This window comes from Xiphophorus hellerii, chromosome 5, assembly GCF_003331165.1.
Source record: "Xiphophorus hellerii strain 12219 chromosome 5, Xiphophorus_hellerii-4.1, whole genome shotgun sequence".
Taxonomy (NCBI): domain Eukaryota; kingdom Metazoa; phylum Chordata; class Actinopteri; order Cyprinodontiformes; family Poeciliidae; genus Xiphophorus; species Xiphophorus hellerii.
The window spans coordinates 7,007,549-7,024,758 of NC_045676.1; the positions used below are offsets into that span (position 1 = coordinate 7,007,549).

A 17,210-nucleotide genomic window follows, 5' to 3' on the forward strand; every position below is an offset into this window, starting at 1 on the left:
AGTTGTTCCTGTGTCTCTTTGGAGGAAGAAAGACTTTTTCAAGTTTGGGCAAAAGCTGAGGTGAACAAAAAACTTGACACATTGTTAAATTACATCACTTTGAAAAAATGTTCCATATTATTTATTTAAATTTTCATCTGGGTTTCTACTGCTTTTAAAAGCAGACCAAGCACTTAAAAAAACTATCCAGTATTATGTTTTTTAAAATGATTTTTTCAGGGTTTTTTTTGTTTTTTGTATTATTTCTGTTTGCAATATGGATTGGTCATAAGCTGATGTTTCACTCTAATGACTTGAATTGGGTAAATATCACTTGTATCAGTTAAACTACATGTCAAAATCTGTAAATAAAAACTAAACAAAGCAAAAAAAATATTTGGCAATAAGTAAATTTTGCTTTGGTGTCTGGAAAATGAGCCGTTTCAAAATAATTCCAAATGTCACAACAAATCAGACTGAACTGCCCTCATCTAGCAACCCCAGCCCGTTACCTAGCGACAAAGCCCAAGCTCTGCTTGGGTCGGTCAGCTGGTTTTACGCGCTCTACAATGGCTGCTGGAAAAGACAAGTGATTTGTTGTTAACTATTTAGAAACTGCTTGTCGCAGTCTTGTTGGTTGTGCAGGAGGATCTACTTGTGCTTTTCAAAGACATAAAGTTGGATAATTGCACATTTGTTTGCAGCCATTGAGTTCGGGGCGTTTCCTGCCGCAGATTATTTGGATTCAAAGAAGACGACGTCATAAAACAGCTCATTCTGAAAGAACTGAGAGGACTAAAATCTCATTATCTAAGAATGACTTTTGTGCAAAATATGTAATGAAAAGGTTTTGCATAGCGGGTAGGCCTAACCTGACCTGTTCAAGTAAGCATAACAGGTCACCTTTAAACATGGGAAAAATAAAACTTCACATTCTTTCATCCCAGTACTGATGCAACACTCAAAATGGGAGCACTGGCACTTCAATGACGACATGAAGGCCTTAATGATCCACCAGAATCACCTTATTTCTTCAACCTTAGCTCCACAATACAAATGGGTTTCAACTTGTTTTTATTAGGTGTTTCTTTCTTGAATTTAAAAGATTCAAGCTCTGGATCCTTAAATGTAGTTGGTCTGGTGGAAACCCAGCTAGACCCCGCCGTTCTTGAGAGCTGGTGGTCCCGAAGCACCTTGCCTGGTGTTAATTTTGAAAAACAGAAAATTGGCTCCAATTTAAGCCCTGGCTTTGAACGAGATCAGATACAACATTCTGGGAAAAGAGCTTCATTAAAAAACTGGAGCCATCTGTTAGCTCTAAACTTTATAAGGACTAAGTCTATTAACAATGTAATGAAAGGTGTCAAGAAGCAAAATTACTGTCTATGGCTTAGTGGGTCAGGTCTGTTTTAGCTGCAAAAAGGAGCCGTGTACTTTGAATTGTTGGCATTACATGTGCTACTAAGTTGTAGCATAGAAGTAATTATTTAATTATGAATAGTGCAGAAACATTCGGATGCAGGAATTAAAACGAAGTGAAGAAACACGAAGGCTATAAATGTTCAGGGAGCTTTGTGTAGTGGATTTCATTTAGAGGTTTTCATCTGTGTCCTTGTGCATTTAACTTTCCCTGAGGACTTTTATGAGCTTCCCTCATTAGACAGAAGAGCGGAGCTGTCCTCATTAAAACAGGTGATTGGCATGTAATGGCGGCTAATTAACGGTGACTGAATCTGGCAGAGGTGGTGAGGCAGCTGCCTGGCTGTGGCAGTTTGGAGACGATTCCAAGAGTTACTCTGCATCTTATCAATATGATGAGGAGAAAGAGGGAGAAAATATGTCTGAAAAAATCTCCACATTTCCATTAGTACAGAATAACTCTTCATTTTGCTCTGAGTGCCAGTAATTTCCATGCATTGATTTGTATTCCAGCTGCTATGATCTGCATCTCTAATGGAAAAATATATATATTATATGGGTGTAAAACATTGAATATTTTCAGATTTAATGTAGTTTTACTATTTTCTACACTGTAAAAACAAAATGTTACCAAGTATTTTTCGTCTAGTTCCTAGTAAATATCTTACTAGGAAATAGGAAGATATTTACTATTTCTACTTGAAATAAGACAAAACTAACTTACAAGTAACTTTTCCAAGATATAAGAGAATTGTTGCGCAACAATTCCTCAATGTTGATAAAAAAGTACAAGTTTCATTGGCAAATTATTTCACTTATAATATGGGAAAAATGTTTTGTTATAAGTGAAATAACCTGCCAATTTGACTAGTAATTTTTTCATCAATATTAAGGAATTATTTACTTAAAACAAGCTCCAATATCTCGCTGAAAAGCTACTTGTAAGTTAGTTTTTGTCTTATTTCAGATGTACTAAGATATTGTACTAAGAAAATTTAGGCCGATATCAATATCCAATAATAAAATTCTTCATATTTACCAATATTATATATATTTCACTATTCTTTTGACAACCATAAAACTGCATTAACTTCATCACTGCTTCTCTGCTTCAGTTAAACTACCCACAATCCTTTGCTGCATCACTATCAGTGTCACATGACCAAACTCCTTCTCTCCCCTCCAGAAACAAACAGCAACGAGACGGAAATCAATATTGATTGTTATATTTTTATTGTTATATTACCAATTCAGAAAAGAGATGTACCGATATGGGCCGATATCCATATTCAGTTTTAGTACTGGTCAATCAATCAATCAATCAATCAATCAATCAATCAATCAATCAATCAATCAATCAATCAATCAATCAATCAATCAATCAATCAATCAATCAATCAAACTTTATTCGTATAGCACATTTCAGCAACAAGACATTTCAAAGTGTTTTACATCATAAAAACACAAAAAAACACAAAAGTCATGCAACATAGAATCGACAATCAAAACATGACATTAAGTTTAGTGCCAATTCGTAATTCATAAATTCGGAATTGATTACGTTGTTATGGCCGATAACCGATATTTACCGATATTGTATATATTTCTCCACTGTTTTGATACTTTTGGAAAGAAAATGACCGGAAACAAATGGCAACAAGATGAAAACAAATATTGGTTGTTTGTATCGGCCTGGTTTTATTTACCACATATGTTAAAAAGTGACTATTAACAGATGATACTAATGTCAGTACTGATTTATTGTGCATATTTAGAAGAAACTACAAAAAAAATACTTAAAATTTTGTGCTTTTAGTTCGTTAGATTTACTTAGATCCTGTGTATCTCATTCATACACAGGATGAATGAGGTACATCTCATACAACGTGAATAAAATTCACAGGATGTAAAATTCTTTTCATATTTAGTAACTAGTTACATTTACTCAATTACTTTTACTTATAAAAGTAGCTTTTATAAGTAAAAGTTAGTAACTTTTTATGTACTTTTAGGAGTATTTTCACTATGCTGTACTGTTTTACTTTCACTTGAATAATTTTATTATGAAGTATTGCTACTCTTACTGGAGTAAAATTTCTGGATTTTCTAACCAATGAATGAAGAACAAAAATGTTTTAACCAAAATTTCACCAGAGACAGACACACACCTGCAGGTTTTATTAAAGTGTCATGAGTTTTTTTATTGAAAGAAACTGATTTGATTTGCCTGATTTTGTTAGTTTTTGTTGCTTATATGCATTATTATCATTTTGGTCCTTAAAACACCAAAGTTTCCTCTTAACTTTATATTTTGGTCCGTCTGATTATGTAACTTTTAAATATTAAATGATTGATAATTTGATTAGTACTTGAGTAGACGTCTTACCAAATACTTTTTTACTCTTGAGTAATATGTTTGTGTACTTTACCCACCTTCATGTCTGCAAACACTAAGTATTTCAGATTTATAAGACTGTGTAATAAAACAAATCAATTGTACAGAGACAGGCTCTGTAGTTTCTGAGTTTCTTGCTGGGAAAGAGTGAGGAAAATAGAAAATGTTTGCCTCTGGACTTCACAGTAAGCACTTATTCTCAGCAGTTCGCATTTGCCTGCAGTGACCAATTTGTTTCACCTCTCCACAGAAACATTTAGCTGAGCATCAACCCTGAATCTTTTCCCCCCACTACTTGTTCTCTGTACCGTTTATTTATTTCTGTCGCTCTGCTGTTGATGTCTGATGTTTATGGTAGATTAGGGAAATTAACTGACTTTCTCTGCAGTGCCACCTGCAGGAGTGCTGCTGCTTCTAATGGAAGGGTGAAAGCTAAAAAAATAGGAAGTCTGCAGACATCATCTTGTAAATCTGCGATGTTATCTGAAATATTTATAGTTTACAGACACAGAGGTGGGTAGAGAGTACACACCTCTGAAGTATCATTTGGTAAATAATGACACTTTTCATGCAAAGTAGACATTTTTAATGAACTTGTAATCCAACTTTGCAATAAAAGTGTCATTATTTACTGAATGATACTTCATGACAACAGTTAAACATTTATGAGGACTAATTCATGTTCATGACAGGTGTTATATCGTGTTTGTTTATTTTATATGTCTTTGGTTATTGTCTTTTTTGAAGTACTTTTTATTTTTATTGTTTTGCTGCAGCCTTGCCCCTACTTCCTAGAGAAATTTCTCCTATGAGGGACTAATAAATAATCAATTGTCTTTCCTTTTCTTTTCTTTATGAGACATTCCTCAAGTGGAATGTCTCATAAAATCCCAGTAAAATATATTTAAGTATCTAGTTGGATTGTGACTAAATGTGAAAACGTTTAAAAGCTGTCTGTAGCTGGAGACCAAATGTTTACTCGGTTATAAACTCATCCTGAAACTTCAGCATTGCTTCCTGCTTTTAGATGAGAAGTGTAATACTGACAGGAGATTTATGTTTATGTGTTCAGGTCATTTGCAAATGCGTGCATTTCTGTATTTACCTTATCTGCAGGACTGACATGTGTCATCACTGACCACACACAGCTGAGGTATTTTCCCAGACGTTGCTGTTTTCTTAATGCTGAGGCTGGTTTCCCCCCTCTGTGTGTGCAGAACCAGATCTGGGTTATGGACAAACGGCGTCTCTCCCTCTACAAACACGAATTCAGCTGTTTTATTTTTGCTCAGCGTTTGTCTAAATGTGTGTGTTTCTGGAAGGTCACTGTATAATCTTTGACCTTTTCCCATTACTTGGATCCAAAGTAAAACTCACACACCGAGGAGATCAGGAAACGCATGATGAGAGCCAATAAGTAACCCAACTTCTTCTTTGGTTAGCTGCTCTAGTCCCAGTGGAGCAGAGGAGGTTTGGTTATGAAGTGAGACATGAAGGAACGAAGGAATGTGAGAAATTTTATAAATTCTACTAGCTAGACATGCAACTACAGATATAGAGTATTAGGGCCATAATAAGAAAAACAATATGAGAATAAAGTCATAAAGTCATTGCAAGAATACTATTATAGATTTATAAGAATAAAGTTATAAATTTAATATAGCAAAAATAAATGCATAATATTAATATAACAAGAATAGTCATAATTTTGCAAGGATAAAGTCATAATATTACGATAATAGAATTATAGTTTAATAAGAATAACGTTATAATATTATGAGAATAAAGTCATAATTTTAATATTTTAAGAATAAAGTTATAATAGAACAATAATAGACTTGTGCAAGAATAAAAGTCTATATAATACAAGACTAAAGTTGTACTGTTTCAACAATAAAGAGATAACATCATGACAATCGTTGTATTATTATGACTTTAATCTCAAACGACTTTCTTTATTTTAATACACAGTCATACTGATATCACATAATGGCTTCCTCAACTTTTGAATAATATTTTTGCTTAAGCAAAATGTTAATCTAGTTTAACATTTTAAATAATACTACATATTGATTTGTAAATAAAGCATTTAATCTGTTTTAAGCCTTTCTATGCATTTTCAAGAGAATTTTTTTAACTGAGGCATTTGTGTGAACAAAGGCAACATTACAGAACTATTACAGAATTTATTTTTGGTTAAAAAAATATTCAGGGCTTTTGTAAGTTATTGGCCTCATTTGGTCCAAAAAGTAATTATTGCCAAGCCTTACAAAAAGAGAATAGAGATTAATTTCCTTTATTTATATATCGCTTTACACGACCAGAAGACCAAAGTGCTTTACAGCATCAAAAAGAATATAAAAGAACATAGCAACATGTAAATACAAGAAAAGAAACAGAGCAAACAAAACCAGAACCAAACCAGAAGAGCACCAGCAGGAGTAATTTAATGCTATTTGGATTAAAGCTGCAACATAAAATGTGGAAAAAGTGAACCGTTGTGAATACCTTCCAGATGCACGCTATCTGGGATTTTTGGGGTGTTATTAGTTTTCTAACATTTCCATAAAGGCATCATCTTTGTTTCATAAATCATAAGGTGAAATCTAGACCAATCGGTTATTCAATAAAATCTAGAATTCCCCATGGGTGTATTTCATTTCATTTTTTTTACCACCTCAGTTATGTGTTTTGGGAAATCCTGCCATATTTCTGTTGTTTTTATGGCTGTTTTACAACCTACTCATAAACAGTCTTTCATCATGTTCAGATGTGGCTGGAACTAGCACATTTTGCTGGATGCTGGAGGTGGCTAGTGGCTAAAGATGATGAAAAGATTAAATAAGTGGGAAAGTTTGCCTTTCTCACCCTCCGCTGTGAGGAGGAGGTTATTGAAACAGGAGAGGCCACAGGCTGAGGAAGAAGAGCAGCGATGAACACCGGCAGAATGGATCAGAAGATGAATAGAGGCGATGGCAGAAAAGAGAGTAAATATTATGAGATCACCTACTGTCCAGAACCATTCAAACACGCCCAGCTGTGACTTCTCCGAGTCTCTGTCCAGTAAATATCCTCTGTGTCCCGGCAACAGATATCCTGACAACCAGAAGGAAAAGCATCTTCATTACTCTGTCAGAGAGACGAGGCAAAGCGGTCCAATAATGCAGCGTGGTGCTAAAATGTCAAATCCCAAACTCTTCTGCATCCATTAAAAACATGAGGGGGCAAAAAAAAAAGCTTTTAATCTTTTATTAAATTGTAAATATGTTTTGTTCTATTTTCATAAATGCTACTCTTTGTACATGGGCTCTTCTTTTGGAATCATTTCTAAACAAACTTTTTGTTTGAATAAAAATAACCTTAAATCTATAAAGAATTACATTTATGTATTTCTAGTTTTTTTTTTTTCCCCTCCAGGGGGTCTTTTGTGGGCTCTAGTGTCCCTTATATGGGACACTAGAGCGGGCTGACAGTCAGCCCAGATTAAACGGGGAAGGAGAGGGGGGAACACATGCGGCAAATATCGTCGGGTCCGGGAGTCGAACCCGCGACGGCCGCGTCGAGGACTCAAGGCCTCCAAATACGGGTCGCGCAAACCGCTACGCCACCACGGCACGCCCTGTTTATGTATTTCTAAGAGTGCTGTGTGGGAGATGGAGATGACAATTTTCTCAAGGGAAAATCCCCAAAGTCTAAAAGCTAGCTAGTAACTGGCTAACTAGCTAGGTAGCTAGCGCCTAGCTAGTTAGCTAGCTAGGTAGCTAGCGCCTAGCTAGTTAGCTCCTATCTATCTCTCTAGAGACGGTTTTACACTTTTTATTTTGTTATTACATGCTGAAGTGTTTATATCTAATTTCTAATAGATGGTCTTGTCTTCTAGAAGCTTCCTGTATCATTTTAAACAGAAATACTTGTTTCTTCTTGTTTGAATAAAAATAACTTTAAATTTTAAATTTCTAAAAGTATATAATTACATTCAATTAAATTTGTCTAAGAGTGCTGTGTGGGAGATGGAGATGACAATGTCCCTGAAGGAAACTCCCAAAGGACTTAATAAAGTTAGCTAGCAACTACCTACCTAGCTAGTAACTGGCCAACTAGTTACTAGCACCTAGCTAGCAACCATCTATCTATCTATCTATCTATCTATCTATCTATCTATCTATCTATCTATCTATCTATCTATCTATCTATCTATCTATCTATCTATCTATCTATCTATCTATCTATCTATCTATCTATCTATCTATCTATCTATCTATCTATCTATCTATCTATCTATCTATCTATCACCTCTTTTTACACTTTTCATATTTTATTCTTATATATTAAAGTGCTTATTATGTCCAGTTCCACCAAACTGGATTAGTGCTAATAAAGTACCACAAAAATTAAGACAGGAGTTTTAAAAACACAGATTTTCTCTGTTTATTTTCTCGTTTCTTCTTAAACCAGACTCGTATTTAATTCCATCCAACTACAGGTTATGTGAAATATGACGCTGAACCATCTGCCCATGTGAAATTTATATTTCCACAACCTGCAACACTCACCACCACGCCCTATAAGTCGCTCTCTCCTGGTCGCAGACATCTTGCCACGCTGTATATCTGTCATCACCTCCTCTGGTTGCTTTATGTTCCTGACCCTACTGAACTTTAAGTGCCAGGAGAGGGAGTCCTGTTCATTTATGACTTAGGTTAAGCTTTATCTCTCATCTGTTTTTAAATAAATTCCTATTAATAAACTGTTTCTAGAAGGTTTAATATTAAATAACTATTAAAAAACTCAAACTGGTTTAGTGTGACAGCTAAACACTGTTGTCATAAAAATAAAATTACATTATTGTTCAAACAAGAAAATAAAAGTCCAATAATCATCAAGAAAAACAGCAATACAAAAGTATTTTGCATCAACACAGTCTGGGTTTCAATTTGATACAAAAATAAAGAGAATACTATTTATATATAAATATTTAGAATAGCAACAATTGTAAGTTAGTGTTAGTTCACCTATAATATTAGAAAATTATTACTACAAGTGAAATAATCTGCGAGTTATTTCACTTGGCAAATGATTTTCAGATTTATGTGCCTTAAAAATAAAATTACATTATTGTAATTCAATTTGTTCATTCATTGTAACAACTAAAATTAACCTTCATAACAATTTGTTGTATGAATATATATGCAATTTTAAAGAGCTATGCTAGTTTTTATTGCAGACTCAAAGTCCAAATCACATAAAACAACAACCAATAACATAATACTAAAAAGATTTAATTAAATAAAAACTACATAAAAAATACCATTCAGACAACTTTATTTTATTCATAACTTTATTTATCATATGGAATTATTTACTAAAACAAGCTCCTACATGTTAAAAGTTACTTAGAAGTTAGTTTTCTTATTTTAAGTGTACTAAAATATTTCCACTAGACAGAAACCAGATCAAAAACACTTGCTAAGATTTTGTGTTTTTGCAGTGTTCCTCACATTTATACCTATGTAACGCATAATTTTAATAGGCAGTTGTTTGGATAGATTGTCACTGGTGTACATTGATGAGTTCAAACAAGTCCAGAGATTAAAATCAGAAACAATTATTGACTCTGCTGGTTCTGTGTTTCAGGGATTTGAGTGAAAATGCCATCCAGGCCATCCCAAGGCGAGCGTTCAGAGGAGCCACAGACATCAAAAACCTGTAAGCTAAAATTCTGTCTTGTGCTATTTCACAAAAAAAAAAAGGATGAGCAATACTGATGCTGCTTTTATTTCCAGTCAGCTGGATAAAAACCACATCACCTGTATTGAGGAGGGAGCGTTCAGAGCTCTGAGATCCTTGGAAGTGCTGTACGTATCTAAAAGCTGACGTAGTCCTGGGAGTTTTTAATGTTACCGTTTTAAAACACTAAATCTTACCAAGTATTTTTGTCTGGTTTCTAGTGCAAATCTATTAGCACACTTGAAATAAGACAAAACTAACTTTTCAGCAAGATATAGGAGTGTGTTTTAAGTTAATTCCTTAAAATTGGTGGCAAATTATTTTACTTATAACATGAGAAAAATGTCTTGTTTTAAGTGAAATAATCTGTAAGTGGAACTAGAACTTTATCAATATTAAGGAATTATGGTTACTTTTTTTAAGACAATAATTCCTTAATATTGATGAAAAAGTTTTAGTTCCGTTGACAAATGAAGCCTAGGCGCAAATTCAAACTGGAAGACTCTTTTATCCCCACCGGGACCCGTTAATTGAAGCGACCTGCCCACAATCGTCGACCTATCAACGCCGGACCAAGCCACGTCACGTCCAATCACCGACCAAGTCCCAGCTGATAAGGACCTTCATCCATGGTGTCCTTCGCTCTCCAGCCGAGCTCAACCCACCACCACCCCTTCTCCTCAATTCGCCCGGTCCTGAGGCCCGCACCCTTCTTCAACCTCCACCACCAGTGCCGGGCCCCGGGGGATGACGTTCCTAACAGCATCGGGGATGCTCATCTGAAGCCTATCGCTAACGCTGCGATAACCGTTATCCCCAGCCGGGGCCCGAGCGCCAAAGACTTTAAATTCTGTTTGTCAATAAACTCTTCTAATTGTCTTCTCATCTCCGTCTGAGTCTCTCCAGATTGAAATTATTTTAAGACAGTTTTCCATGTTACAAGTGATATAATCTGCCAGTGGAATCAATTTTAAGGATTTATTGACTTTAAACAAGCTCCTTTGTTTTTCTGAAATGTTTTAAGTTAGATTTGTCTCATTACACTTGTACTGAGATATTTACAACTAAAAACTATATAGAAAATATTTGGTAGATTTGCTGTTTTTGCCGTGTTGTAGTATTAAATCAGATCACAACGGTATATCTTCTATTATTAATTGTTTTCTCAAACTTCCAGTATTGTTTCCTCGTGTTTCTCTTCCTCCTCCTTTGTTTTCGCACGTCCTCAGACCTTGTCTTTGTTTCTAACTTTATTTGTCCCCTCCAGCACACTGAACAACAACAACATCAGCAGCATCCCAGTCTCCAGTTTCAACCACATGCCGAAACTGCGAACCTTGTAAGTACAACGCTCGCCTCCTGCATGTTGTTACCTGGGAATCATTTGGCCATTTTCTCCCTTTCTCTGCTTCCCCCCACCAGCCGACTCCACTCTAATGCTCTGCGCTGTGATTGTCACCTGGCCTGGCTGTCGCCATGGCTACGGCAGCGGTCTGCGCTGGGCCTCTACACGCAGTGCAGTTCCCCTCCGGCTCTGCGGGGGCTCAACCTCGCAGAGCTGCGCAAGAGTGACTTCGCCTGCTCAGGTGCAGAGTTGGTTACATTTACTCAGTTACATTTACACTGCAAAAACAGAAAAACTTGCCAAGTATTTTTGGTACAGTTTCTAGTGCAAATATCTTAAAATAACTAACAAGAAAGTTCTCAAAAAGATATATGAGCTTGATTTTAGTAATAAAAAAAAAAAGAGCCTTAATATTGATGAAAAAGTTCTAGTTTCACTGGCAGATTATTTCACTAAAAACATGGGAGTAATGTCTTGTTATAAGTGAAATAATCTACCAGTGGACTAGAACGTTTTCATCAATATTAAGAAATTATTGACCTAAAACACAAGCTCATATGTCTTGCTGAGAATTTATTTGTAAGTTAATTTTGTCTTATTTCAAGTCTATTACAATATTTTCACTATAAACTAGACCAAACTACTTGGTAAGATTTTGTGTTTTTGCAGTGATATTTTAGTGACTTCTGGGAAAAAATTTACTTTTAGGAGTATTTTTACTATGTTGTACTTTTTACTTTTACTTGAGTAATTTTATTATGAAGTATTTCTACTCTTGAGTAAAATTTCTGGATTTTCTACCCACTGAATGAAAAACAAAACACGTTTTAACCAGAGATTCACCAGACACAGACACACACCTGCGGTTTTTGTTAGTTTTTTATTGAAAGAAACTGATTTGGGAAAAAAAAACATTCTTTTGTCTTATTTGGTTATTTTTTGTTACTTATATGAATTATTGTCATTTTGGTTGTTAAACTCCAAAATTTCCACTTAATTTTAAATTTTGGTCTGCCTGATTATATAATTTTTAAATATTAAATGATTGATAATTTGATCAGTTACTCAGAACTTCAGTAGACATTTTACCAAACACTCTTTTACTCTTACTTCTTGGTATTTTTTTTACTTTTCCTTGAATTAAAATATGTTGAAATAGTGCTACTCTTAATTTAGTACAATTTTTGGGAACTCTACTCACCTCTGTTCAGGTGGCATGTCAGGTGTTGTTGCATAGAAATGCAGATAATAGATCTGATTTTAGCACCGTTCCCTCTGATCCTCCTGTTAGGCCACAGCGGCAGCGCCTTCGTTCAGCCGTGCAGTTTGGCGTCCGGTTCTTGTCCTCCGATGTGTTCCTGTAGCAACAACATTGTGAACTGCAGAGGAAGGGGCCTCACCGCCATACCTGCCCACCTGCCGGAGGCCATGACAGAGATGTAAGTAGTTTAATCTACTGTGCCATACATCTTTGATCAATTGGAAATAGAAAGAAAGCAAAATGTCTTATTTTAACTGTACTAAAATAGTAGCACTAAAAACTAGATAAAAAATATTCGAGATGATTTTGTTTCTGCATACTTTAGATATCTTGAAAAAGATATAAAAGTATGCTAATCACCTTATTCTAATATAAAATGTTTTGGATTTTGATACTAAAAGTGAATCAAGTAATGTGTAAATGAAAATAAAAAGCAACTAATCTTTGTGTCTCATTCTGTCTTTTATTTTTCCTGTAGTCGTCTGGAGCAGAATGGCATCAAGTCAGTTCCTCCTGGTGCGTTCACTTCCTACAAGAAGCTCCACCGCATGTGAGTTACAACCTTACATTTTTATCACCAAGTCAGTCCTTTGGTTTGCCTTCATACAGGTTACTGCAGCTAAACTAATCTGTTCTCTTTAGTTCAAAATTTAAAGAAGACATCACTTGATGTCAGACATTTATTTTACTGACACAAACATTATGTTGCACTGACCCTGGGCTGACCTTTGCAAATCTTTTGTGTATTTTTCTGCTCCATTTTGTTTCAGTGTTTATTCAAATAGCAACATATAGTGTGATATTCATAAACTCAACACTGCAAAAATACAAAACCTTACCAAGTATTCTATGTCTAGTTTCTAATGCAAATATCTTATTACACTTGAAATAAGACAAAACTAACTTACAAGCAACTTTTCAGCAAGATATAGGAGCTTTTTAAAAAAATTGTTCCTTAATGTTGATGAAAAAGTGTTAGTTCCATTGTAAGATTAATTCACATTTTCCCATATTATAAGCAAAATAATCACCCAATGGAGCTAGCACTTTTTCATCAACATTAAGGAATGATTGATTTTAAAAAAGCTCCTATATGTTGCTGAAAAGTTGCTTGTAAGTTAGCTTTGTCTTACTCCGAATATACTAAGATATTTGCACTAGAAAATAAACCAAAAATGCTTTGTAATATTTTGTGTTGGTCACCACTAACAAAAACATCACTGCGCTAACTTTAAAGCGCTAATAATTGTTATTGCGCAATAGCCAGCCCTGGCCTAAAACTAATTCACATTAAGTCTGCACTACACCATCGTGGTATTTAGTGGAAGCTAATGCTAACGTGGTGAATCAGCCATGTTGATACTCAATGGCACAACATGGTGACATAGTGTGGAGAATTTTATTTTAGATGTGCAGGAAGGATTTACAGTACTCTACATGTTTTATGTTACAATTCAGTTCCAAAATATTCTGCAGTGTTGCTTTCAGCTTAGAGGAGTATAAAGACAACTAGATTATTGGCTGCATATGTTTATATTGTAGGAGAGTTTCTGAGTTTGTAGGTTTCCACACAGGCGGGAAGAGAAATATGAGTTGAGCTGAATGTTTAAAATATCAGAATGTTGTGGTGAAGATCAAGCTGGAGATTCAAGTAAATAAATGAGTGAAGCTTTGAGTTGAAGGAAGGAGAATGAATGTATTTTCCATTTACATCTGTGATGAATATTTAGTTTCTGATCTGTTTCCTTCACAGAGACCTGAGCAACAATCAGATATCTGAGATTGCTCCTGATGCATTTCACGGCCTCCGAGCGCTCAATTCGCTGTGAGTTTTCTTTCCTTCCTCTCACAATTTATTTATTTTTTGACATTTCTTATTTTTCCTTCCACTGAAAGTATATAACAAACATATATATATATGTATAGCCTGTTACAGTGACAGATTATAGAGGAGTAAATATGAGAATGTAACGTCACAAATCAGCAGGCTCTGCAACCCAGTGAAGCCCAGCCTGATACCTAGCAACCGTTACCTAGCAACCCAGGCAGAGCTCCAGCAGGGTTTGGTCAGCAGGTTTTACCTCTGTATGCGATTAACAATGGCTACTGAAAAAGACAAGTTAACTTACCATCCAGAAACCACTTGCAACCACAGCTACTGTAAATTACCATAAATCTAATTTATGGTAAAATACCAGCAGCTCTGGTTGCCAGAATTTTAGTGTATTTATATGGTAAAATCTGGATAAATACAGATTTTGCCATATAAAATCTGTGATTATCTGAATTTTATATGGTAAAATATAAAATACCATTTAAAATCTGTATTATTTTATATGGTATGAAATAATTTTACGGATATATTTTACTGTATATGGTCAAATATATCAGTGTATTTTGCCATATACAGATCTTACAATACAGATTATACGATAAAGTTTTACCGTAAATTACCATAAATCTAATTTATGGTAAAATACCGGCAGCTGTGTTTGCCAGAATTTTTCCGTATTTTTGCCACATTTATACGGTAAACGTCAGTAATAGCTACCAGTACTTTACCATAAATTTGAGACGTTTTTAAATTTTTTTTATAGTGCAGGTATTTGTGGAACCAGCCAGGTTATTCATATTGTTATTTGTACAAGCAATAGCTTAGCAAATCAGAATCAAGAAGGTTAAAACAAATAATGTTGACTGTTTGCATTTGCGGATGTGTGTGTATAAGATAAATTAATGTAGGACCTACACTAAGATCCCCCACTCCACTGTAATTTAGCACCACAGAAGTCTGGTAACAAATCATTCGTTAGATTCAGGCGTGTTTGTGAAGGAATACATCTAAAAGTTGCAGGATAACTGAACTCAGACGCCCAGTTGTTTCATAGCCCTGTGTTCTGGCTTCTTTCATGGCTTTTTTTTGTAAACATGTATCTGTGCAATAAAGTGTGTGGTTTTATCAAAATAATGCCTCAGTAACAGACAGTAAAAGCATTCGGGGTGATCCTGCTGTTTCTTGTCTGCAGCGTTTTGTATGGGAATAAAATCACTGAGCTGCCCAGCGGAGTATTTGATGGCTTGGTTTCTCTGGAGCTGCTGTAAGTCTGAAAAACTCACATTTATTTTTGTTAAAACTGGGATGACGTCTAAGTTTTGCATCATAAGTTAATTTTATGTTAATTAGATTTTCTGGCTTAGTAGAAGCAACTTTTATTCAAAATGTTGAGCATAAAACATGTCTTTGTATGTTTTTATTTCAAGCTATTAAGCGTAAATCAGTTTCAAATGATGAAGTATTAGGGCCACACACAAAAAAGAGAATAGAGTCACAATATTACAAGAATAAAGTTGAAATAATACAACAACTTTGTAGTATTATGAAAAGAAAGTTGTAAAATTACAATTTTATTTTTGTAATTTTATGACTTTATTCTTATGCAACTCTATTTTTGTAATATGACTTTTATTGTACAACTTTACTCTCTAAATATTATGACTTTAGAGTTATAATTTTATGACTTTGTTCTTGTAATTTATTTTCTTTGTTTTTTTATTTCTCTTTAGTGTGGCCTGAATACTTTGTCATAGTTTCCATAGCTTAACATTACTTCTAAAAACTACTGCCATAAAGTAGTGGTGACTTGTAATGTTTTATGTATTTTTAATGCATTTAAAATGTTTATTTTCTTTATGGCTTCATCTTTGTTTGAGGAATAAGAAAATGGAAGAATTGGTCCAAGAAAACATGCCAGTAATGCCCCCCTCTGGACAGTTGTGGTGATTTTGTGGGGTACAAAATACCTTAGGGATTCCCAAAAGGTGCCACAAGAAGTTGACAATTTAGGCTTACAAACATCCAGTCTTTGTGAAAAAAGAAGAAAAAAATATTTCTGTTTGAAACCAACACTTGTCAGGTACAACAGCATATTAAGGTCATTATATGTAGAAAAAAGGGGTACATTTCGGCCAAAATACTCAGAAATTTTTAGGGTAATCTCAGAATTGTTTCCAGAAAAGACGCAAAAGTTTGTGAGTTTGAAAAATTTTAAATTTGATAGAAAAAAAATCAGAAATTTGGAGACTATTTTATGAAATTTTCTTAAAAAGAAAAAAAAACATGGACATTTCTGAGTTTCAAAAGTTGAAAATATTTGACCTTTGAAAATTTTCTGAGTTTTGGTGGAAATGTACTCCTCCTTTTTTCCTATCTACAGTGCCATGGGAGTCAGGTGATGATGTCAGTGAACCTGTGATTTATTCTTTTCTGATCCTGGTTTCTTAACATCCTACAGATTGCTGAATGCAAATAAAATCCACTGTATACGGCACGCAGCGTTCAAAGACCTGGAAAACCTGGCTCTTCTTTCTCTGTACGACAATAAGATCCAAAGTCTGGCTATGGGAACCTTTAGTTCACTGCACAGCATCCAGACACTGTGAGTAAAGAAATAAGCATCTTTCTGTTTGGGCTTTAGATTATTTAGTTGTAAACGCAGCGGATGGGCGCAGGAAGAGCTGGAACACCGGGCGGCCTTTCAACTCTCACTGGTTACCATGGTCACCCGCTTTCGTCTAGCTGTTTTAGCATTAGCTAGCATATTGTTCGCATACTACAAATGTTTATCGCAGTGTTATTTTTAGGTATTTTACCCAAAAATATTTTTTTTGGTTAAATAACCAAAAAAATTGGTTGGTTATTTATTGGTATTTTGGCATGAATTATAGGTGAATCGATAAATGACGAGAGAAAATGGCCAAAACTAAATGATATTAGCTGTTCACGGTAAGATAATCTCTCCATGATATACTTGGAGTCCTTCTAAATAAGACGAACACATATGGTGAGCAATAAGGGCGTCAGAATAGGACAAATAAAATGCAATAATTAGAGGGAATATGAGGATGTAGCTGCTTCCATTAGTGACAAACTAAGCCTTAGGAAATTAAAAATGCAGCGGGTTGAACGGGAGGCAGTGCAAGATGTGCTAAAAATAAAATCTCTGACAAGAAGAAGAGAGGTGATCTGCGCTGGCTGCGAGTTGTGAATTATTTTATTAGCCTAACTGTAAATAGTTAAAAAGTTA

The 17,210-nt window shown here is 34.8% G+C and overlaps 1 protein-coding gene across 3 annotated transcripts in view; it reads left to right on the forward strand.

Annotated features, from left to right (window-relative positions):
- Window positions 1-17,210, forward strand: part of LOC116720221 (slit homolog 1 protein-like) — a 61,317-nt gene that overhangs the window by 17,095 nt on the left and 27,012 nt on the right. For all 3 annotated transcript variants that reach the window (XR_004339353.1, XM_032563352.1, XM_032563354.1), the window contains exons 5-13: window positions 9,428-9,499; window positions 9,577-9,648; window positions 10,788-10,859; window positions 10,943-11,106; window positions 12,157-12,304; window positions 12,605-12,676; window positions 13,880-13,951; window positions 15,153-15,224; window positions 16,419-16,562. Coding sequence is in view for 2 of the 3 variants with exons in the window: in XM_032563352.1 (XP_032419243.1) it covers window positions 9,428-9,499; window positions 9,577-9,648; window positions 10,788-10,859; window positions 10,943-11,106; window positions 12,157-12,304; window positions 12,605-12,676; window positions 13,880-13,951; window positions 15,153-15,224; window positions 16,419-16,562 (888 nt within the window). In the remaining variant the exon portion in view is untranslated. The remainder of the gene's footprint in view (window positions 1-9,427; window positions 9,500-9,576; window positions 9,649-10,787; window positions 10,860-10,942; window positions 11,107-12,156; window positions 12,305-12,604; window positions 12,677-13,879; window positions 13,952-15,152; window positions 15,225-16,418; window positions 16,563-17,210) is intronic.